This window comes from Oncorhynchus tshawytscha, linkage group LG14 (genome assembly GCF_018296145.1).
Source record: "Oncorhynchus tshawytscha isolate Ot180627B linkage group LG14, Otsh_v2.0, whole genome shotgun sequence".
NCBI classification, from domain to species: domain Eukaryota; kingdom Metazoa; phylum Chordata; class Actinopteri; order Salmoniformes; family Salmonidae; genus Oncorhynchus; species Oncorhynchus tshawytscha.
In genome coordinates this window covers 42,936,465-42,959,765 of record NC_056442.1, presented here as the reverse complement: position 1 = coordinate 42,959,765, position 23,301 = coordinate 42,936,465, and the positions used below count along the sequence as shown (strand labels likewise).

General features: G+C 45.4%; 1 protein-coding gene across 2 annotated transcripts in view; it reads right to left on the bottom strand.

Moving 5' to 3' along the window:
- LOC112267238 (chloride channel protein 2) overlaps nucleotides 1-23,301 on the bottom strand; it is a 464,010-nt gene that overhangs the window by 40,743 nt on the left and 399,966 nt on the right. For both annotated transcript variants that reach the window (XM_042297555.1, XM_042297556.1), the window contains exons 12-17: nucleotides 22,528-22,683; nucleotides 13,318-13,387; nucleotides 13,078-13,188; nucleotides 12,016-12,229; nucleotides 5,155-5,288; nucleotides 4,367-4,557 (exon numbers count right to left, since the gene is read on the bottom strand). In XM_042297555.1, the coding sequence (XP_042153489.1) occupies nucleotides 4,367-4,557; nucleotides 5,155-5,288; nucleotides 12,016-12,229; nucleotides 13,078-13,188; nucleotides 13,318-13,387; nucleotides 22,528-22,683 (876 nt within the window). The remainder of the gene's footprint in view (nucleotides 1-4,366; nucleotides 4,558-5,154; nucleotides 5,289-12,015; nucleotides 12,230-13,077; nucleotides 13,189-13,317; nucleotides 13,388-22,527; nucleotides 22,684-23,301) is intronic.

Below are 23,301 nucleotides of genomic sequence, written 5' to 3'. Positions count from 1 at the left end.
ATCCAAATAACACCATACCTACTGTGAAGAATGGGGGTGGAAACATCATGCTTTGGGGCTGTTTTTCTGCAAAGGGACCAGGACGACTGATCCGTGTAAAGGAAAGAATGAATGGGGCCATGTATCATGAGATTTTGAGTGAAGTCCTTGCTGATGGAAGGAGGTTATTGAAGATGAAACGTGGCTGCGTCTTTCAGCATGACAATGATCCCAAACACACTGCCCGGGCAACGAAGGAGTGGCTTCGTAAGAAGCATTTCAAGGTCCTGGAGTGGCCTAGCCAGTCTCCAGATCTCAACCCCATAGAAAATCTTTGGAGGGAGATGAAAGTCTGTGTTGCCCAGCAACAGCCCCACAACCAACAAAGGGTATATAACAAAGTATTGAGATAAGTATTTGGTCTAACAAAAGTTTATTTTCCACCATAATTTGCAAATAAATTCATTCAAAATCCTACAATGTGATTTTCTGGATTTGTTTTCTCATTTTGTCTGTCATAGTTGAAGTGTACCTATGATGAAAATTACAGTCCTCTCTCATATTTTTAAGTGGGAGAACTTGCACAATTGGTGGCTGAGTAAATACTTTTTTGCCCCACTGTATACCCTTTGTTGGCAATGACAGAGGTCAAACGTTTTCTGTAAGTCTTCACAAGGCTTTCACACACACTGTTGCTGGTATTTTGGCCCATTCCTCCAATGCAGATCTCCTCTAGAGCAGTGATGTTTTGGGGCTGTTGCTGGGCAACACAGACTTTCATCTCCCTCCAAAGATTTTCTAACATGCCACTCTGTTTGGGCCAGATGCTACTTAACTAGGTCCTTCTTTGTAGCACTTGAGCATGTGACAATAATCAAGATAAGATCAAACTAGAGCCTGCAGGACTTGCTTTGTGGAGTGTGGTGTCAAAAAAGCAGAGCATCTCTTCATTGTGGACAGACCTCTACCCATCTTTACAACCACTGAATCAATATGTTTTGACCATGACATTTTACAATCTATGGTATATATATATAACGTTTTTTTAAAAGTGGCCATTTAATCAGAATCGGCTTTTTTTGTCCTCCAATAATCGGCCGACCTCTAATTTGTACCAAATACAATGCTCTTAGTTTTAGAGATGTTCAGGGCCAGTTTATTACTAACCACCCATTTCAAAACTGACTGCCACTCCTTGTTAAGGTTTTCAGTGACTTCATTAACTGTGGTTGTTGATGGGTATAGGGTGGAATCATCAGCATACATGGACACACAGGCTGTTTAACTTCTTCGATATAGGGGGCGCTCTTAATTTTTGGATGAAAAACGTTCCTGTTTTAAACAAGATATTTTGTCACGAAAAGATGCTCGATATGCATATAATTGACAGCTTTGGAAAGAAAACACTCTGACATTTCCAAAACTGCAAAGATATTGTCTGTGAGTGCCACAGAACTGATGTTACAGAAAAAAACAGATAAAAATACAATCAGGAAATGCTACATTTTTTGAAACCGCCTCATGGCAATGACTCCTTATATGGCCGTGGAGGAGCTAGGAGTCAGCTTACCTTTTCCATGTTTTCCCCAAGGTGTCTGCAGCATTGTGACGTATTTGTAGGCATATCATTGGAAGATTGACCCTAAGAGACTACATTTACCAGCTGGTCGCTTGGTGTCCTCCGTTGCAATTATTGCGTAATCTCCAGCTGCAAGTACTTTTCCGTTTGCTACTGAGGAGAAACCCAACTGCCACGAAGGATTTATCATCGAATAGATATGTGAAAAACACCTTGAGGATGATTCTAAACAACGTTTGCCATGTTTCTGTCGATATTATGGAGTTAATTTGGAAAAAAGTTTGGCGTTGTAGTGAATGAATTTTCGTTTTTTTTTCTTAGCCAAAAGTGATGAACAAAACGGAGCGATTTCTCCTACACAAATAATATTTTTGGAAAAAATGAACATTTGCTATCTAACTGAGAGTCTCCTCATTGAAAACATCCAATGTTCTTCAAAGGTAAATGATTTTATTTGAATGCTTTTCTTGTTTTTGTGAAAATGTTGTCTGCTGAATGCTAGGCTTAATGCTATGCTAAGCTATCAATACTCTTACACAAATGCTTGTGTAGCTTTGGTTGAAAACCATATTTTGAAAATCTGAGATGACAGTGTTGTTAACAAAAGGCTAAGCTTGTGTTTCAATATATTTATTTCATTTAATTTGCAATTTTCATGAATAGAAGACGTACCGTCCCCAATGCATAATGCCAACTGTAAAGTTTGGTAGAGGATGAATAATGGTCTGGGGCATTTGTCATGGTTTGCCTAGGCCCCTTAGTTCCAGTGAGGGGAAAACTTAATGCTACAGCATACAATTACATTCCAGATGATTCTGTGCTTCCAACTTCGTGGAAACAGTTTGGGGAAGGCATTTTCCTATTTCAGCATGACAAAGCCCCTGTGCACAAAGCGAGGTCCATACAGAAATGGTTTGTCGAGATCAATGTAGAAGAACTTGACTGGCCTGCACAGAGCCCTAACCTCAACCCCATCGAACACCTTTAGTATGAAAAGGTGAAAAACCTTCCCAGAAGAGTGTGGGGGGGAACTCCATATTAATGCACCTGATTTTGGAATGAGATGTTTGACGAGCAGGTGTCCACACACTTGGTCATGTGGTGTACCTCTGGATCCACAATATGGCAGAGGTTTAAAAGCCATAACACATAAGTTCTCTCAACAACAGGTTATGGTCAATAATATTAAAGGCTGCACTGAAATCTAACAGTACAGCTCTCACAATCTTCTTACTTTCAATTTCTTTCAACCAATCATCAGTCATTTGTGTCAGTGCAGTACATGTTGGGTGCCCTTCTCTATAAGCATGCCAAAAGTCTGTTGTTAATTTGTTTACAGAGAAATAGCATTGTATTTGGTCAAAACATTTTTCCAACAGTTTGCCAAGAGCTGGCAGCAAGCTGATAGGTTGGCTGTTAGAACCAGTAAAAACCGCTTTATCAGTCTTGGGTAGTGGAATGACTTTGGCTTCCCTCCAGGCCTGAGGACAAACACTTTCCTCTAGGCTCAGATTAAATATATGACAGATAGGAGTGGCTACAGAGGCAGCTACCATCCCCAGTAGCTTTCCATCTAAGTTGTCAATGCCAAGAGGTTTGTCATTATTGATCGATAACAATACTTTTCCCACCTCTCCCCACAACAGCTTTAAAAAAATTAAAACTGAATTTTTTTCTATCATTATTTGTTCTTAGAGAGAGAGAAATAGAGTGTGAGAGAGCACTGAGAAACCTAAATTAGTGTGATGAATAGCTGGATATCCAAACCCTGGCATCCTGGGGGGGAAAGCACCTTGTCCCTTCCCCTTCTTCTCCTCCCCCACCAGGCCTGCTGTGAATGGCTGAGTAGCACCCCACTAGCCTGGGGCAGGGTGGGGGGGTGGCGCAGGGAGGAGAAACCAGATCAGTATTCTGAATACAGTAGTGCTAGCCCCCAAAACAAAGTTAGACATTGGCAGCCTCAAAATCCCAATTTCAGCTCTGTGCGCCAGTGCTCACAAACACAACCAGACGCGACACACACAGCACCCTCTCTCTCCGTTTCTTTCTCCTTCTCTGTCATCGTCTCTCTCTGTCGGTCCCTTTTTTCTGTTTCTCTCAATCTGTCTCTTTCTCGTTCTGCTTCTCTCACTCTCACCCTCTCTTTCTCTCCTACTCACTCTTTCAGACTCCATCTCTCACTCTCTCTCTTATTGATGGGACAATAAAATCTTCTCACATAACAATCATGGGACTAGAACAGTTTAATATTATTTTATTTTTCCTCTCATATTGGTTGTCAAATGGAGCCAGTGAAGCAGATGGAACCAAATACTACTGTATTCACGATGGTTCTGGCTCTCCTGTGTCTCTGTTCTGACCTGGTAGTGAAGCAGATGGAGCCAGATACTACAGTATTCACTATGGTTCTGGCTCTCCTGAGTCTCTGTGCTGACCTGGTAGTGAAGCAGATGGAACCAAATACTACTGTATCCACTATGGTTCTGGCTCTCCTGTGTCTCTGTGCTGACCTTGTAGTGAAGCAGATGGAGCCAGATACTACAGTATACACTATGGTTCTGGCTCTGAGTCTCTGTGCTGACCTGGTAGTGAAGCAGATGGAGACAGATATTACAGTATTCACTATGTTTCTGGCTCTCCTGAGTCTCTGTGCTCACCTGGCATCCTATGATCCAGTCTTCAAGTTTTGGGTAAGCAACAACTTACACAGCTTTACTGTTAGCTTGGTGTGGTACTGGGTACTCCGGACATGACTGACTTCGTAGTGTGTACTGTTAGCTTGGTGTGGTTTGTCAAGACTGTACTTACCTGGAACCGAACCTCCTGGTTAACCCTTTGGGAGCCATCCTCGCTGCCCGGGTGGGAGACCATCGACAGGCGCTTCTTCTCAGCAGTAGCCCGGTCTCTCAGGTACTCTAGCCTCCGTGGCCGGCCCAGCTGTAGGGACAGGAGGGCCTGGAGCTGGGCACGCTCAATAGAACCCAGCAGGATCATCGACTCTGAGGGGGGGACGAGGGAGGAAGAGCGAGAGGGGAGTGAGGGGCAGCATGGAAGACATGGATGGAGAGAAATATGAGACGAGAGAGAAAGTAAGGAGGGAATGAGGTGGTGAAGAGAGGACAGAGATGATGGGATGAAAGGTAGAGGAAAGAGACAGATGAGAATAAATGAAGAGGGATGATGGAAGAAAAGAGAAATTGAGAGAAAGGGGCCAGGAGATTAGAGTGAGAGAGGAGGGAGAGGACAGAGTGGGAAGATGGGATGGAGGAGAGGAGAAGAGGTATTTTAGAACAGTAGTTAATGTGCAGACTACATGGGACTCTTAACACATGTTGCTGCATTGTGAGTGATGTAACTGAGAACAGCCAGGCGTCTGTGTACACAACAGGAGGTGTGTGTATGGGGGGCTGTGTGTGTTTGTTTAAAATAATTGCCCCAGTTAATTGCTTTGGCATCGATGCACAATTACAACAGACTTGGCATACTATATAAGAATATATAACTTGAATGTGTGTGTGGGGAACTTTAATTTGACTGAAAATGTTCTGTGGTGTCTGTAATGTGTGTGTGTTTGTGGGCGTGTGCGTGTGTCTCACCACTGGACTCGAGCAGGGCTAGGGTCTTGAGGTGTCCAGTCAGCAGTACATCATGCAGGTCTCTGTAGCAGCAGTTGAGGGTGATGTACATCACATCCCTGATCATGATGTCCTCCACACAAATATTATACTTCCTGAAGGACGATAGGAGAGCAATGTTGTGCTGATATTTTTAATGACTTGGCCAAAGCTTTTGATACGGTCGACCATTCCATTGTTGTTGCCCGGCTAAGGAGTATTGGTGTCTCTGTGAGGTCTTTGACCTGGATTACTAACCACCTCCCTCAAAGAGTGCATTGTATAAAGTCAGAACATCTGCTGTCTCCATGGGAGTACCCCCAAGCTCGAGCCTAGGCCCCACGCTCTTCTCAATTTACATCAACAACAAATCTCAGGCACTAGGTAGCTCTCATTCATTTACAGTGCATTTGGAAACTATTCAGACCTCTGACTTTTTCCAAATGTTGTTACGTTACAGCCTTATTTTAAAATTGATGAAATAGTTTCCCCCATCATCAATCTACACACAACACTCCATAAGGACACATCAAAATCAGGTTTAGACATTTTTGCTAATTTATTTTAAAAAAAATCACATTTACATGAGGTATTCTGAACCTTTAACTCAGTACTTTGTTAAAGCACCTTTAGTAGTGATTACAGAATTGAGTCTTCTTGGGTAGGATGCTACAAGGTTGGCACATCTGTATTTCTCCAATTCTTCCCTGCAGATCCTCTCTAGTTCTGTCAGGTTGGATGGGGAGCATTGCTGCACAGCTATTTTCAGGTCTCGCCAGAGATGTTCGATCAGGTTCAAGTCCGGGCTCTGGCTGGGCCACTCAGGGACATTCAGAGACTTGTCCCGAAACAACTCCTGTGTTGTCTTGGCTGTGTACGTAGGGTTGTTGTCCTGTTGGAATGTGAACCATCGTCCCAGTCTGAGGCCTTGAGCGTTCTGGAGCAGGTTTTCATCAAGGATCTCTCTGTACTTTGCTCCGTTCATATTTCCTCGATCCTGACTAGTCTCCTAGTCCCTGCCTCTGAAAATCAACCCCACAGCATGATGCTACCACCACCATGATTCACCGTAGGGATTGTGAAAAGTTTCCTCCAGACGTGACGCTTGGCATTCAGGCCAAAGAGTTCAATCTTGGTTTCATCAGACCAGAGAATCTTGTTTCTCATGGTCTGAGAGTCCTTTAGGTGCCAGACTGACCATTGGGTTCCTGGTCACCTTCCTGACCAAGGCCCTTCTTCCAGGAGATCAGCTATAACAGTCTTGGTGGTTCTAAACTTCATCCATTTAAGAATGATGGAGTGTTCTTGGGAACCTTCAATGCTGCAGAGATTTTTTGGTACCCTTTTCCCAGATCTGTGCCTCGACACAATCTTGTCTCGGAGCACTATGGACAATTTTTTCGACCTCATGGCTGGGTTTTTACTCTGACATGCACTGTCAACTGTGGGACCTTATATAGACAGGTGTGTGCCTTTCCAAATCATGTCCAATCAATTGAATTTACCACAGGTGGACTCTAATCAAGTTGTAGAAACATCAAGGATGATCAATGGAAACAGGAAGGACTTGAGCTCAGTTTCGAGTCTCATAGCAATGGGTCTGAATACTTATGTAAATACATTTTTTGAATCCATTTTAGAATAAGGCTGTAACGTAAAAAAATGTGGAAGAAGTCAAGGGGTCTGAATAGTGGTTATGCAGATGTTACAGTCTAAAACTCAGCTGGGGCCTCCCTGGATTTTGTGTTAAATGCTCTACAACAAAGATTTCTTAGTGTCCAACAAGTTCTCTGCCCTTACCCTTGTTCTGAAAACCTCCAAAACAAAGGTCATGTGGTTTGGTAAGAAGAATACCCCTCTCCCTACCGGTGTGATTACTACCTCTGAGGGTTTAGAGCTTGAGGCAGTCACTTCATACCAGTACTCATACTCATACCTCATACTCATACCAATACTCATACCAGTGTCAATTCCTCTGTCCTTTCAGATGTGACTTTGGAACTACATCCTAGTCAGTCCTGGACTTATAGCTACAGAGGTGAGGTTGCATGCATTATAGTCGTACTGTATAGGAGGTGACTGAGTGAGAGAGAAGGTCCTGCCTCAGCATATTTGTGGTTCTACCCCGCCCAAACTGTACCCTAGACAGGTTTCCTTCCTTCCTTCCAGACAGGCTGAGCGTGCCAACCTCCAACACGACAGCAGCACTAGTTTCCGCTGCAACACATATGCAGGCCAACCAACACAGACGCAGGCCAACCCTCTATAAGATCTAAAACCCCTGTTTCTGTACACAAATACAATAACCCCTACTGTAGCTTTAAACCAGGGGTCGGCAACAGGCGTCCCACGGACTTAAACAATCCCACAAGTTATTGTTTTGGGCCTCCCAAAACTATTAGCACAAAAATAAAGATTTTTGTAGGATTTTCATTTTTGGTAAAAAAATAAAAACTTACAAGGAATTCAGTAAAAAATGTGTTTCATTTAGGAATTCTGTTAACCAAGTATTCCCACGCATACAAACAATTCATATGTGATCAAGGTATGAAATTAATAAAATACAATCTCTTTTTGGGCTTAGTTGTGGTCAATTTCTAGTCTCTCTCTCATATTTATGTAGCTGGAAATTAAATACCACTCTGGAGATGGATTTGTCAAAAGGGGATTCATGCCCAAAAATGAAGCTTTGCTTTTCTTAATGTGTGTGTTTGTGAATAAGTGTGTTTCCCAAGCATTACACAAGCATTCCTATGGCTGTTTGTGGGGGAGATGGGTACCAGAATTAATAGGAACACAAACAGCTTGGGGGCCACACTTCCTGCACTCTTTCATCCTACTCCCTGCCTCAAATGTACTTCGTGCTCGAGACAGATAGAGAGAAAGAGAGAAGCCTTATGCATCATTACACCCATGTTCTGCTCTTTAGCCTCCACCAGCTACAGCACACACACATTTTTACCATCATTTTATAAAACACCTCTCTCCCAGATAGATTTTTCCAGTGTTCAGACAAATGCCCGTTTCCACTGGCACATAAAAGTAGGGCCAAATTTGAGTTGGTTCGAATGTAATTCTGAAATTCAAGCTGGGGAAACCCGGGCCGGCTCAGACCATTTTAACAACTGGTCACTTTGTTTTCTATTCTCTTAAAATCGATTAAAATTTGGGCTGGTGACGCCGTTACTATGCAACCACCAGCTAGCTCCTCTGGGCTTGTTGCTGTTAGCTAGCACATGGATAAGCAGTATTGCAGTAGTCAGATATGAGAAGAATTACCACCATAGCGGGATCCTTCAGTCATTTTTGCACTACACAAACTTATGAGAACAGTCAGCCCTCGAATGTTTGCTACCAAACGCTAGCATGCAAATCAATCAAATTGATGTATAAAGCCCTTTTTACATCAGCAGGTGTCACAAAGTGCATATACAGCCAAAAACCCCAGAGTTTAAACAAGCTAGTTAGCTAGCTGCAATTTTAGCTAGCCACATCATAACCAACCAAACCAGATGACAGGTTTGATATCTAGCTAGCTAATAGTAAATGCCATGGCAAGCAAGGTAGGAATTAAGCTAGCTAGCTAGTCTGTATGCTAGCAATGACGCTAACCGTTTAGCTAGCTGGCTAATGTTAGCAAGCCAAAAATCTTTACTAAATACATGGCTCTGTCTGATTGGCAGGAGTATGGGGTAACTTTAGTTACAGCATGGTGAGGGTAGCTAGTTGGCAATATTAGTGAAGCCAGCTGCATGGTTACCTAGCAACATTTCTGGAGGCAGTGGAAACCCAATTCAAGCAAGCCCACCAAGGACAGCCCAACTTGGGATGACTTCAAATGGAAATGAGCCTTAAGAGGTGTGGTCATTAGAGTGTGGGTGGCTAGCCATTAGTTAACAGAACAGATACATTGCTTCAGTACTACAGGTTATAATGAATGTCAGCCGCACTCTAACAGGCTATTAATGATAAATAGACAGGAGAGGTGACAGGGCATTCTCAGAACTTTGAGAATACTGGTTTACGCGGCCGTGTTTGTGTCAACTGCTGTCAGCGTGTACACTTCTGCACATTGTGTAACTACACGTTGTAACTCTGTGTAATATACATGTAAATGAGAAATTATGTAACAGCACAAAAAAAAAAATACAACCTACACTTAGCTCACATGATGTCTAATGATGCAAACACACACACAGTCCTGATACGCTCCACCCCCATTGATGAAATCAAAGCTTAGTGGGTGGTGTGAAGGGGAGCAAGAGGGAAGAGAGAGAGATAAAGAGAGGGCACAGAAGAACCAACCCATCAAGGGGTACCAACCCAACTTGTCCCTTCACTAGTCCCTTCAGTAGTCCCAAACACAGCAAGAAGGACCACTAGTCACCTCACTAGTCCCCAACCCAGCAAGAGGCACCACTAGTCCCCTCACTAGTCCCCAACCCAGCAAGAGGAACCACTAGTCCCCTCACTAGTCCCCAACCCAGCAAGAGGAACCACTAGTCCCCAACCCAGCAAGAGGAAACACTAGTCCCTAACCCAGCAAGAGAAACCATTAGTCCCCTCACTAGTCCCTAACCCAGCAAGAGAAACCATTAGTCCCCTCACTAGTCCCTAACCCAGCAAGAGGAAACACTAGTCCCCAACCCAGCAAGAGGAACCACTAGTCCCCTCACTAGTCCCCAACCCAGCAAGAGGAAACACTAGTCCCCTCACTAGTCCCCAACCCAGCAAGAGGAACCACTAGTCGTCTCACTAGTCCCCAACCCAGCAAGAGGAAACACTAGTCCCTAACCCAGCAAGAGGAACCACTAGTCGTCTCACTAGTCCCTAACCCAGCAAGAGGAAACACTAGTCCCTAACCCAGCAAGAGGAAACACTAGTCCCCTCACTAGTCCCCAACCCAGCAAGAGGAAACACTAGTCCCTAACCCAGCAAGAGGAACCACTAGTCCCCTCACTAGTCCCCAACCCAGCAAGAGGAACCACTAGTCCCCTCACTAGTCCCCAACCCAGCAAGAGGAACCACTAGTCGTCTCACTAGTCCCCAACCCAGCAAGAGGAAACACTAGTCCCTAACCCAGCAAGAGGAACCACTAGTCCCCTCACTAGTCCCCAACCCAGCAAGAGGAACCACTAGTCGTCTCACTAGTCCCCAACCCAGCAAGAGGAACCACTAGTCCCTAACCCAGCAAGAGGAAACACTAGTCCCTAACCCAGCAAGAGGAAACACTAGTCCCCTCACTAGTCCCCAACCCAGCAAGAGGAAACACTAGTCCCTAACCCAGCAAGAGGAACCACTAGTCCCCTCACTAGTCCCCAACCCAGCAAGAGGAAACACTAGTCCCTAACCCAGCAAGAGGAACCACTAGTCCCCTCACTAGTCCCCAACCCAGCAAGAGGAAACACTAGTCCCTAACCCAGCAAGAGGAACCACTAGTCCCCTCACTAGTCCCCAACCCAGCAAGAGGAACCACTAGTCCCCTCACTAGTCCCCAACCCAGCAAGAGGAACCACTAGTCCCTAACCCAGCAAGAGGAACCACTAGTCCCTAACCCAGCAAGAGGAACCACTAGTCCCTAACCCAGCAAGAGGAACCACTAGTCCCTAACCCAGCAAGAGGAACCACTAGTCCCCAACCCAGCAAGAGGAACCACTAGTCCCTAACCCAGCAAGAGGAACCACTAGTCCCTAACCCAGCAAGAGGAACCACTAGTCCCTAACCCAGCAAGAGGAACCACTAGTCCCTAACCCAGCAAGAGGAACCACTAGTCCCTAACCCAGCAAGAGGAACCACTAGTCCCTAACCCAGCAAGAGGAACCACTAGTCCCTAACCCAGCAAGAGGAACCACTAGTCCCTAACCCAGCAAGAGGAACCACTAGTCCCCAACCCAGCAAGAGGAACCACTAGTCCCCAACCCAGCAAGAGGAACCACTAGTCCCTAACCCAGCAAGAGGAAACACTAGTCCCTAACCCAGCAAGAGGAACCACTAGTCCCTAACCCAGCAAGAGGAACCACTAGTCCCCAACCCAGCAAGAGGAACCACTAGTCCCTAACCCAGCAAGAGGAAACACTAGTCCCTAACCCAGCAAGAGGAAACACTAGTCCCTAACCCAGCAAGAGGAACCACTAGTCCCTAACCCAGCAAGAGGAAACACTAGTCCCTAACCCAGCAAGAGGAACCACTAGTCCCCTCACTAGTCCCCAACCCAGCAAGAGGAAACACTAGTCCCTAACCCAGCAAGAGGAACCACTAGTCCCCTCACTAGTCCCCAACCCAGCAAGAGGAACCACTAGTCCCCTCACTAGTCCCCAACCCAGCAAGAGGAACCACTAGTCCCCTTACTAGTCCCCAACCCAGCAAGAGGAACCACTAGTCCCCTCACTAGTCCCCAACCCAGCAAGAGGAAACACTAGTCCCCTCACTAGTCCCTAACCCAGCAAGAGGAACCACTAGCCCCTCACTAGTCCCCAACCCAGCAAGAGAAACCACTAGTCGTCTCACTAGTCCCCAACCCAGAAAGAGGACCCACTAGCCCCATCACTAGTCCCCAACCCAGCAAGAGGAACTACTAGCCCCCTCACTAGTCCCCAACCCAGCAAGAGGAACCACTAGCCCCCTCACTAGTCCCCAACCCAGCAAGAGGAACCACTAGCCCCCTCACTAGTCCCCAACCCAGCAAGACGAACCACTAGCCCCCTCACTAGTCCCCAACCCAGCAAGAGGACCCAAGAGAGATTTAAAGAGAATGAGAAAAATACAGAAAGAAAGGGGTATAAATAGAAGTAAAAATAAAGAGCGAAGAAAGAGGGGGATAGATAGATGTGTAGTCCTACGTACTCGTGGTGTCCCCAGCCCAGCTCAGGGAGGTACGGTAGTTTCTTGATCCTGATGATGGAGTCATATAACGAGGGCTGGAGGGACTGGGCCACGGCGTTGGCCAGTATCACCGCTATCATCACCGGCAGGATGTGGCTGATCTGACCCGTCAGCTCAAACACAATGACCGCCGTCGATACTGTGTGGGTCACCGCTCCAGACAGGGCCGCCGCACCTGGGAGGAGAGGGGAGAAGAAGAGAAGAGTAGAGCAGAGGAGAGAGGAGGAGAGGAGTAGAGGAGAGGAGAGAGGAGGAGAAGAGTAGAGGATGGAATGGGTACAGATGAAGGTTGAGGTTACTGTCCATTGACATGATTAAAGTAGTAAAAGCAATATCAGTGTAATCATACTTCTCTTCAACTCAACTCTATACTGAGCCTTCATCAATAACACTGGAGCAACAAAGTGAGGAGGGAGATGGGGGAGGGATGAGAAGGGAGAGAGGGAGGATGGTGAGATGACAGTACTTCAAAGATAAAAAAAAAGTAAAATATTTTTAAACTTGTTCAATATTTTTTAACCGTTATTGAATAAAGAAAAATAAATTAATGGAAAGAATGAGAGAAAGAAGGAGGAGTGGAGAGAGTGAGAGGGAAGGTTGAGTATTCTTAACTTCATTAGGATGGAGGTAGGAAGGAGAGTGAGAGAAAGAAGGTAAATCTAGCCATGCTGAGATAAAAGAAGGCTCATCAGAGAGAGAGAGCGAGAGAGCAAGAGAAAGAGAAAGCTGAGTTAAAGGTGAGTGAACAACATCAGCTCCCATTAGACACAAAACACAGATGACATCAACCCCAACACTGAACAACAGCATAATCAGCACAACAGTCAACAACCATGCTAACAGCAATATCCCTCATAGCAACAGCATTAAGAGACATCTTGCCAAAGGGGACAGACATGTTTTTGTCTGAAGAAATGGCTTCATATTACCACTGTCTAGCAGCGCCTTATTGAATCAGGCTTTTTATGTCCTAATAGTTACAATAATGGTGTCTAGTTGTGTCTAGTTTCTACAGTAACACACCCACGACGGCGTACCCTCCTGGCACTATGGGGTAGATGGTGCCATCAGAGTGGATGCCATCAGGGAACCAGGCGGCCATGCTCTCCCCGACCAGACGGCCAAACGCTGCCCCTAGAACACACACACACATTGTTAATGAGAGAGTAACATATTGTTACACAGACACTCACAAGACTGAATAGCATGATCCACAGGGTTAACATTATTGTTGAAACACACACATTCGCACACACCTCTTACCAATGACGAAGACAGGCATGAAGGCTCCACAGGGCACAGGGATGGTGGTAGCCAGAGCAGACATCCAGAACTGAGACAGATACACAGGCAGAGTCAGAGGGAAAAGTGTGGCATTTCAGTCAGCCAACAGGACAATCTTCTATTTAACTCAGTTGCTCTGACTTCTGATCAGTACTGTCTTTTATTCTGTACTATGACAGAAAATACTCCATTGTGATAGCCAGTTCACATCTGGGAAGAGATGAGCCTAACACAGATCCCCATCGGGGTGATATTGAACTGTCACACACTGACTTAATTTGATGGGTAATGAGCAGAGCAAGCTGATTGGAGGATGCAGCCGCCGCCGATGACGAAAGAGAGAATGTTACCGGTGCTAGGCGTGGGCCAAATACCGTATAATATGGAAAAAGCCACGGGATGGTTTTTCTTTGAAGTATTTCAATAAATTTGAATATTTGTAGCTACTTGTGTGATACGTTGGGAGATAAAGCAGATTGGGTTCTTCATTTCACCTGTCACATTATGAAGCTTATCATAGCTCTCAATTGAGCCAGTCACGTTTGTTTGTAAATAGCACAAAGGGAGAAAGCGGTAGCGTTCTATATGTATCAGCGAGTCTCTGTCGTGTGGCACACATGAGGTGATGAAGTTACCCTTGTATTTGCCCGTCTTTGCAATTAGTATGTTAGTTTTCGGTCGTTAGCATTTTGCTAATAGCGTCACTGTGATTTTGATATTAATTGTGCTAATTTTGTTAGCATTCTGGTAATAGATGCCCAATGGGCTTTTTGTGTGTTTTTAGCATCCCATTGTGTGCTATGCCGGTAATACCGTAAATACCGGTATGGCAGAGGAACGGTATGACTGTATGCAATCTGGATACTGACCAAGCCTAGTCACCAGTGACTCACACACACACACACTGTACAAATACACTGCATGTCAAACTAGCAACACACACACACACACACACACACACACACACACCTTTCCAATAGCCACAAACCCACACATGCAAACACCCCTACAAAACTTTCACACAAGCCGAAGAGAGCTTTAAATAGACCTCTTAAATTAATCTCCCTCTCTCCTTCTCCATTTCCCCTGTCCCATCTTTCCTTCTTTATTTCTCTCCCTAGTTAGCATTAACTAAGCCCAGCTGCCAGTGTGATCTAATGGATCTTTGTCAGTAACTCTACACCCTATACTGCTTTCACACCTATCACACACACACACACTGGGGATTACTGCGTCACTCACACACACCTGTGAATGCTACTGGGGATTACTGCGTCATACAAACACCTGTGAATGTCATTAGGGATTACTGCGTCGCACGGGTATATGCATCATGGCACAAATACACACGCCAGGAGTCACTGATCGAAAATGAAGCATGGCAGAGAAGAATGTGAGTGGCGGGCTGCCATTTTACATGACACACACACGTAATAGCCTGACCTAATTACTATTATGATAATTATATACAGTACCAGTCAAAAGTTGACACACCTACTCGGAGGGTCTGCTGTCCGGACCTCTGGCAGTCTCTATGGGGGTGCCACAGGGTTCAATTCTTGGACCGACTCTCTTCTCTGTATACATCAATGAGGTCGCTCTTGCTGCTGGTGAGTCTCTGATCCACCTCTACGCAGACGACACCATTCTGTATACTTCTGGCCCTTCTTTGGACACTGTTAACAACCCTCCAGGCAAGCTTCAATGCCATTCAACTCTCCTTCCGTGACCTTCAATTGCTCTTAAATACAAGTAAAACTAAATGCATGCTCTTCAACAGATCGCTACCTGCACCTGCCCGCCTGTCCAACATCACTACTCTGGACGGCTCTGACTTAGAATACGTGGACAACTACAAATACTTAGGTGTCTGGTTAGACTGTAAACTCTCCTTCCAGACCCATATCAAACATCTCCAATCCAAAGTTAAATCTAGAATTGGCTTCCTATTTCGCAACAAAGCATCATTCACTCATGCTGCCAAACATACCCTTGTAAAACTGACCATCCTACCAATCCTCGAGTTTGGCGATGTCATTTACAAAATAGCCTCCAATACCCTACTCAACAAATTGGATGCAGTCTATCACAGTGCAAAGCCCCATATACTACCCACCATTGCGACCTGTACGCTCTCGTTGGCTGGCCCTCGCTTCGTACTCGTCGCCAAACCCACTGGCTCCATGTCATCTACAAGACCCTGCTAGGTAAAGTCCCCCTTTATCTCAGCTCGCTGGTCACCATAGCATCTCCCACCTGTAGCACACGCTCCAACAGGTATATCTCTCTAGTCACCCCCAAAACCAATTCTTTCTTTGGCCGCCTCTCCTTCCAGTTCTCTGCTGCCAATGACTGGAACGAACTACAAAAATCTCTGATACTGGAAACACTTATCTCCCTCACTAGCTTTAAGCACCAACTGTCAGAGCAGCTCACAGATTACTGCACCTGTACATAGCCCACCTATAATTTAGCCCAAACAACTACCTCTTTCTCTACTGTATTTAATTTATTTATTTATTTTGCTCCTTTGCACCCCATTATTTTTATTTCTACTTTGCACATTCTTCCATTGCAAATCTACCATTCCAGTGTTTTACTTGCTATATTGTATTTACTTTGCCACCATGGCCTTTTTTTGCCTTTACCTCCCTTATCTCACCTCATTTGCTCACATCGTATATAGACTTGTTTATACTGTATTATTGACTGTGTTTGTTTTACTCCATGTGTAACTCTGTGTCATTGTATGTGTCGAACTGCTTTGCTTTATCTTGGCCAGGTCGCAATTGTAAATGAGAACTTGTTCTCAACTTGCCTACCTGGTTAAATAAAGGTGAAATAAAAAAAATAAAAAAATGTAAGTGTTTTTCTTTACTTTGCCTATTTTCTACATTGTAGAATAATAGTGAAGACAACACTCCTAGTGGCTAGGGACTTTAATGCAGGCAAACTTAAATCTGTTTTACCTAATTAAAAAAAAAAAAGAATACAAAAAAAAAGAATACCTTTACTCCACTCACAGATGCATTCAAAGCTCTCCATTGCCCTTCATTTGGCAAATCTGACCATAATTCTATCCTCCTGATTCCTGCTTACAAGCAAAAACTAAAGCTGGAAGTACTCTCCCTCACCCTCCATTTGGCAAATCTGACCATAATTCCCCATACTGATTCCTGCTTACGAGCAAAAACTAAAGCAGGAAGTAGCATTGACTCACTCAATACGGAAAAGGTAATAAGACGCGGACGCTACGCTACAGGACTGTTTTGCTAGCCCAGACTGGAAAATGTTCCGTCATTCATCCAATGGCATTGAGGAGATTACCAACTCAGTCAAGGGCATCATCAATAAGTGCATCGATGACGTTGTCCCCACAGTGACTGTACATACATACCCCAACCAGAAGCCGTGGATTACAGGCAACATCCGCACCGAGCTAATCTAGATGATTATAAAAAATCTCGCTATGACCTCAGACGAACCATCAAACAGGCAAAGATTCAATACAGGACTAAGATCGAATCCTACTACACCGGCTCTGACACGCAACGGACGTGGAAGGTTTTGCAAAATATGACATACTACAAAGGGAAACCCAGCCGCGAGCTGCCCAGTGACGCAATCCTACCAGACAGGCTAAATGCCTTTTATGCTCGCTTCGAGGCAAGCAACACTGAAGCATGCATGAGAGCACCAGCTGTTCCAGACTACTGTGTGATCACGCTCTCCGTAGCCGAAGCGAGCAAGACCTTTAAACAGGTTAACATTCAAAAAGCTACGGAGCCAGACGGATTAGTAGGAAGTGTTCTCAGAGCAAGGGCGGACCAACTGGCAAGTGTCTTCATTGACATTTTCAACATCTCCCTGCCCGAGTATAATACCTACATGTTTCAAGCAGACCACCATGGTCCCTGTGCCCAAGAAAACAAAGGTAACCTGCCTAAATGACTACCGCCCCGTAGCACTCACGGCAGAAGCCATGAAGTGCTTTGAAAGGCTGGTCATGGCTCACAATAACACCATCATCCTGGAAAACCTAGACCCACTCCAATTCGCATACTGCCCCAACAGATTCACAGAACGCAATCTCTATGATACTCCACACTGCCCTTTCCCACCTGGATTCTGGACTTCCTGACGGGCCGTCCCCAGGTGGTAATTTTAGGCAACACATCCTCCACGCTGATCCTAAACACGTGGATCCCTCAGGTTTAGTCCCCTTCTGTACTCTCTGTTCACCCACGACTGCGTGGCCAAGCACGATTCCAACACCATCATTAAGTTTGATGATGACAACTGTGGTAGGCCTGATCACCAACAACGATGAGACAGCCTATAGGGAGGTCAGAGACCTGGCAGTGTTGTGCCAGGACAACAACCTAACCCTCAATGTGAGCAAGACAAAGGAGCTGATCATGGACTACAGGAAAAGGAGGGCTGAACACACCCCCATTCACATCGACGGTGCTGTAGTGGAGCGGGTTGAGAGTTAAGGTCCTTAGTGTCCACATCACCGACAAACTACCATGTTCCAAACACACCAAGACAGTCGTGAAGAGGGAAAGACAACGCATATTCCCCCTTAGGAGACTGAAAATATAAATAATAAATAAATAATATTTGCCATGGATCCCCAGATCCTCAAAAAGTTGCACAGCTGCACCAGAGAGCATCCTGACCGGTAGCATTACCGCATTGTATGGCAACTGCTCAGCATCCGACAATAAGGCACTATAGTGGGTAGTGCAAACAGTCCAGTACATCCCTGCAGTCAAGTTTTCCTGCTGTCCTGGAGCTATATACCAGGCGGTGTCAGAGGAAGGCCCAAAAAATTGTGTGGTGGAAAACTACAAACTATTCTGTGTTTCTCTGCTGATACAGACCTTCCTTGTCTGTTCTAGTTATAAGACTGGGTGAAACCACAGTATGTGACATCCTGTTACTAAGTATCTACAGGATCCCAATGGAAACATGCTGAGGAGAACAGAGAATAGCATTATTAGCAGTATCATGATCTAATCATTCAGACTATACCCGGTGTCAGCAGATAGTTATGAAACTCGTGATTATCATCTCTTTGCACCATGTACCCACCCATTGTTTCCACACATCTGCTAACGGTGTAATAGATAAGGAGGTTGTACTTTTCAATAAAAGCTGAGACACAACTTTGCTCGTGGGGCTCTTAGCTCTGCACCTTTGAGTGATTGTTAACACCTGTTGTATTCGACGCATGTGACAAATACAATTTGATTTGAATTACCATGCACCATGATGGAAAATGTTCTGATCAACAGTTGGCAAGAACGCCAATGTAACTTCTCTAAAAGGTGCTCCACGAAAACACCTGGTCTGGCTAGGCACACCTTAAGAAGGGAGAGGGGTTTAAGGAATCTGGAAACTCATAACATTGGCTTAAGGTTATTACAGAGGTATGAACGGTGTGTGTGTGTGTAGAGAATGGTAGAGCAAAAACAATAAACCAAATAAAGAGTGTCTGTGAGTGTGTATTTGTGTTACTTCTATAAGACACACACGCAGCATTACAAAGCAGACAGTCCACAGATGACCTACCTGTAAGTCAATCTACTTATTCAGTTTAAGGTTACAGGGTTCCCTAGAAATTAATCATCTTACCTAACAGTAACACAACTCTTCCAACACCATCCTTTTTCACCTCCCTCCCACCCTCCTCCTAGCCCCCCGTTCCTCTCTAGCCCCCCCCATCCCCGTTCCTCTCTAGCCCCCGTTCCTCTCTAGCCCCCCATCCCCGTTCCTCTCTAGCCCCCCATCCCCGTTCCTCTCTAGCCCCCCGTTCCTCTCTAGCCCCCCCCATCCCCGTTCCTCTCTAGCCCCCCATCCCCGTTCCTCTCTAGCCCCCGTTCCTCTATAGCCCCCCGTTCCTCTCTAGCCCCCCATCCCCGTTCCTCTCTAGCCCCCCATCCCCGTTCCTCTCTAGCCCCCCATCCCCGTTCCTCTCTAGCCCCCCCCCCATCCCCGTTCCTCTCTAGCCCCCCGTTCCTCTCTAGCCCCCGTTCCTCTATAGCCACCCCGTTCCTCTCTAGCCCCCGTTCCTCTCTAGCCCCCCGTTCCTCTATAGCCACCCCCGTTCCTCTATAGCCCCCCGTTCCTCTCTAGCCCCCCGTTCCTCTGTAGCCACCCCCGTTCCTCTCTAGTCCCCCCATCCCCGTTCCTCTATAGCCCCCCGTTCCTCTCTAGCCCCCCATCCCCGCTCCTCTATAGCCCCCCGTTCCTCTCTAGCCCCCCATCCCCGTTCCTCTATAGCCCCCCGTTCCTCTCTAGCCCCCATCCCCGTTCCTCTCTAGTTCCTCTATAGCCCCCATTCCTCTCTCTCTAATGAGAAGAGAGGAGACCTGGCTTGGTTTCTGTCGACTGCTGTGTTTGATATAACATTATTATTTGGACGTGGTAAGCTCTACTTCTTTAGTAATTAGTCCCCTCTGTCTTACAGGAACACACACAGGTGAGACGCAAATAATGTTGGCAGCGTGTAATGACATCACTTCCCCTTCAGTGGCAGCAGGCAGGGCAGCTATTCCCATGGTGACTGGCAGTGGTGACGTTGACTTCCTGCCCAGTGACAGTCACCCTGGGTTCTTTCCTTCCGGTCACGGTGTTGCCTAAGCAATGCTCTTACTGACTCACGCAGGTATGAGCAGACATACGGCTTCATTATTAATGTATCATCATGGCCTCCGAGCACTGTAGAATATCACCTACTATACCTCAGATACGACTTTCAGACCAGGGGAACCTTGGGATGCTGCAAGAGGGGACTTCAACTACCAAACACGCGCAATCACACACACGCAAACACACAACGTTATCCCAAATCACAGAATCCCTGAATACTGACCTTCTGTGCCAGAACCAATAACCTTTACAGAATTACAGCAGAAGGTGGTCATAAAATAGCTGATGCAATCACTGCAAAACAACAGAAACATCTACGCCATCAACATCCTACTGTAACATCCACCCTATCAACATCCTTCCTGTAACATTCTACCGCATAGCAGCTATAGTCATCTCCTATTCCTCCTTCATACGTCACTATTCCTAGTTTCTTTTGACTCTTGCTTCCTCCAGGTCTCCAACGCTGTTCTCCTCTGTCACTTATCTTGCTCTCTTTCTCAGGCAAATGCACAGACACACAGTAAAAGTAAAAGCCACACAGGGCCACAGGTAAAAAGTGTCATCTCCTGTAAAAGAGAGATTGAGGTTTGTATGGTAATGGAGCGGTTTATAAGGTTTATAGGGAGGCAGAGCTGGAGAACACACACACTTCTTCCTGAGGGCTCACACCTGCTCCAGCATTCCCATACTGTATGTGAACAAGACGTCAGCTGAACCGTCATTGACAGTTCATTTTATCCCACAGAGAGGGGTGGGAGTGCTAGATGTGAGAGAGGGAGAGATAAAGGAGGTGAAAAACAGGACTGAAGAGAAAAGGAAGGGAAAGAGGAAGAGAGCCGAGGGAGTAGAGGAGATGGACGGAAAAAAGAAATAGGGGAATCAGAGGGAAACAGATGTAGCAGAATAAAAAAAGAGGGGGAAATGACTGACAGAAAGAGAGAAGGAGAAAGAGGGATGGGGAGGAAAGTGGGGTCAAGGGGAAAAGTTCTGACGCAGTAGCAGGGACATTTATACTCCATTTAATGTGTCAGTCATCAGAAGGGTGCGTGTGTGTCAGAACCAGAGGACAGTCTATCACCTGGCCCCCCCAGGGGCCTCCAAGGGCCCTACTCCTATTCCCACTCCAATTACTGGGCTGCCACCACAGTCCAACAGAGGGCTGGAGTAGAACTATAGGAGTCAAAACATTGTCTTAATGCAGTGTGCCAGCTAAAAACGGTCAGTCTGCTATAGGGAATATCATATAGAGGAGAAAATCTATCCATTGAACTGTCTAATAAAAGCTTGGGCCATTTGCATAGCGTGGGAGAAACTACAATTCTGAGCTCTTTAAATAACACAATGAAATTAGACATCATCCCAGCAGACGCTTTGTGTATGCCCGAGTTAGTGTGTGTGCGTGCGCGTGTGTGCGTCTAAGTTCTGTAAAACAGCAACTATGTGAAGTTGACTACATATGCCTGTAAGGCCAAAAATGCTCCCTCTATTGAGGACAGTGGGCACACACACAAAGTTAGTGACAACGTCAAAAAATAGAGCAGAAATACTGTCCCATATACAGTAGCGGGCCACATACACACACAGGAAGTTAGAATGACCGAGTTACACCCTTGGGAGTGACGTTGAAGGAAAGGAGGGGGGGGCAGCACCATCAGAGGGGGGACAGTAAAGGTGTCTGATATCAGGATGAGAAAGAAGAGGATACACCATCAATGAGAAACAGGACGAGGGACCGGGGTGAAGTGGAGAGAGAGAAAGAGAATTGGTTCGAGTGGAGTAGATTAATATAAAGTAGAGTAGATTGGTCTCACTGTTCCACAAAGTATAATGACGTTTTCTTTTCTGATTTTGGGAGAGACAAAAGGCAAAAAAAGAGAGAGCTAGGATGAGCAAGAAACCAAAGGAGAGAAAGAGAGTGTAGAGTATTTCTCTTCTATTACAGCAAGATCATCACACTCAATATCTAACGCTTATATAACTTTACTGCTCTAGCACTCCCAGCAGTCCCTCTCCACACCCACACACTTTTGTCTCTCTCCATCCCTCTGTGGTTCCTCGCTATCCAGGGGCTTTAACTGCATTACACACTTGGTTTACTCGACACACAGCTTATTTCCTCTCTCTCTCTCTCACATACACACGACAGCGAGCAAACAAGATTTACAACAGCAGTTCTGCGGTTCTCTTTTTAAAAGGGGACATTTCATTTGAGATGCTAGATGGAACAACCTGGATAAACAAAGGTTACATAAAAACCTAATCAAATCCCAACAAGGTAATAACATGCTGCTTCACCTGCCCTCAATACACTGGGCTGGGTTTCAATACGCCACAAGCCTAGCCCTCATACAACACTGGGCTGGGACTATATTACCGTCACCTGTCATGTCAGTGGGAAGGACGTTACTTCAGACTATTGAGACACGCCACATGTAGTAGGGAAGGAGAAAAGTAACAGGGAATTAAAAAAGAACTGGTGATTATAAAGAAGAGGAGAGATGAGAACAAAGTGGATGATGGTGTGCCTACCTTCATGACGATGAAGAGGACGAGGGTAACAAAGACGTTGACCTGGGGGTGATTCCAGGCCTGGGAGTTGCCGATGTAGTCAAACCCCTCGGCTATGCCCTGCTTGGCCCATGTCCTGTTATCTAGCAACGTCACCAGAGACTCCTTCTGGGTAAGCTGCATGGGGGAAACAGGAAGTGACATTACAGTGCATTCGGAAAAAGTATTCAGACCCCTTCACTTTTTCAACATTTTGTAATGTTACAGCCCTATTCTAAAATGAATCAAATTGTTTTCTGACCCTCAACCTACACACAATATCCCATAATTATGTTTTTAATTTTTTTATTGGTTTTAGAAAATTTTGCAAATGTATCACAATATCACATTTACATACAGTTGAAGTCGGAAGTTATACACACCTTGGCCAAATACACTTAAACTCAGTTTCACAATTCCTGACATTTAATCCTAGTAAAAATTCCCTCTTAGGTCAGTCAGGATCACCACTTTGTTTTAAGAATGTGAAATGTCAGAATAATATTAGAGAGAACTATTTATTTCATCACATTCCCAGTGGGTCAGAAGTTTACATACACTCAATTAGTATTCGGTAGCATTGCCTTTAAATTGTTTAACTTGGATCAAACGTTTCGGGTAGCCTTCCACATGCTTCCCACAATAAGTTGGGTGAATTTTGGCCCATTCCTCCTGACAGAGCTGGTGTAACTGAGTCAGGTTTGTAAGGCCTCCTTGCTCGCACACACTTTTTCAGTTCAGCCCCAAAATATTCTA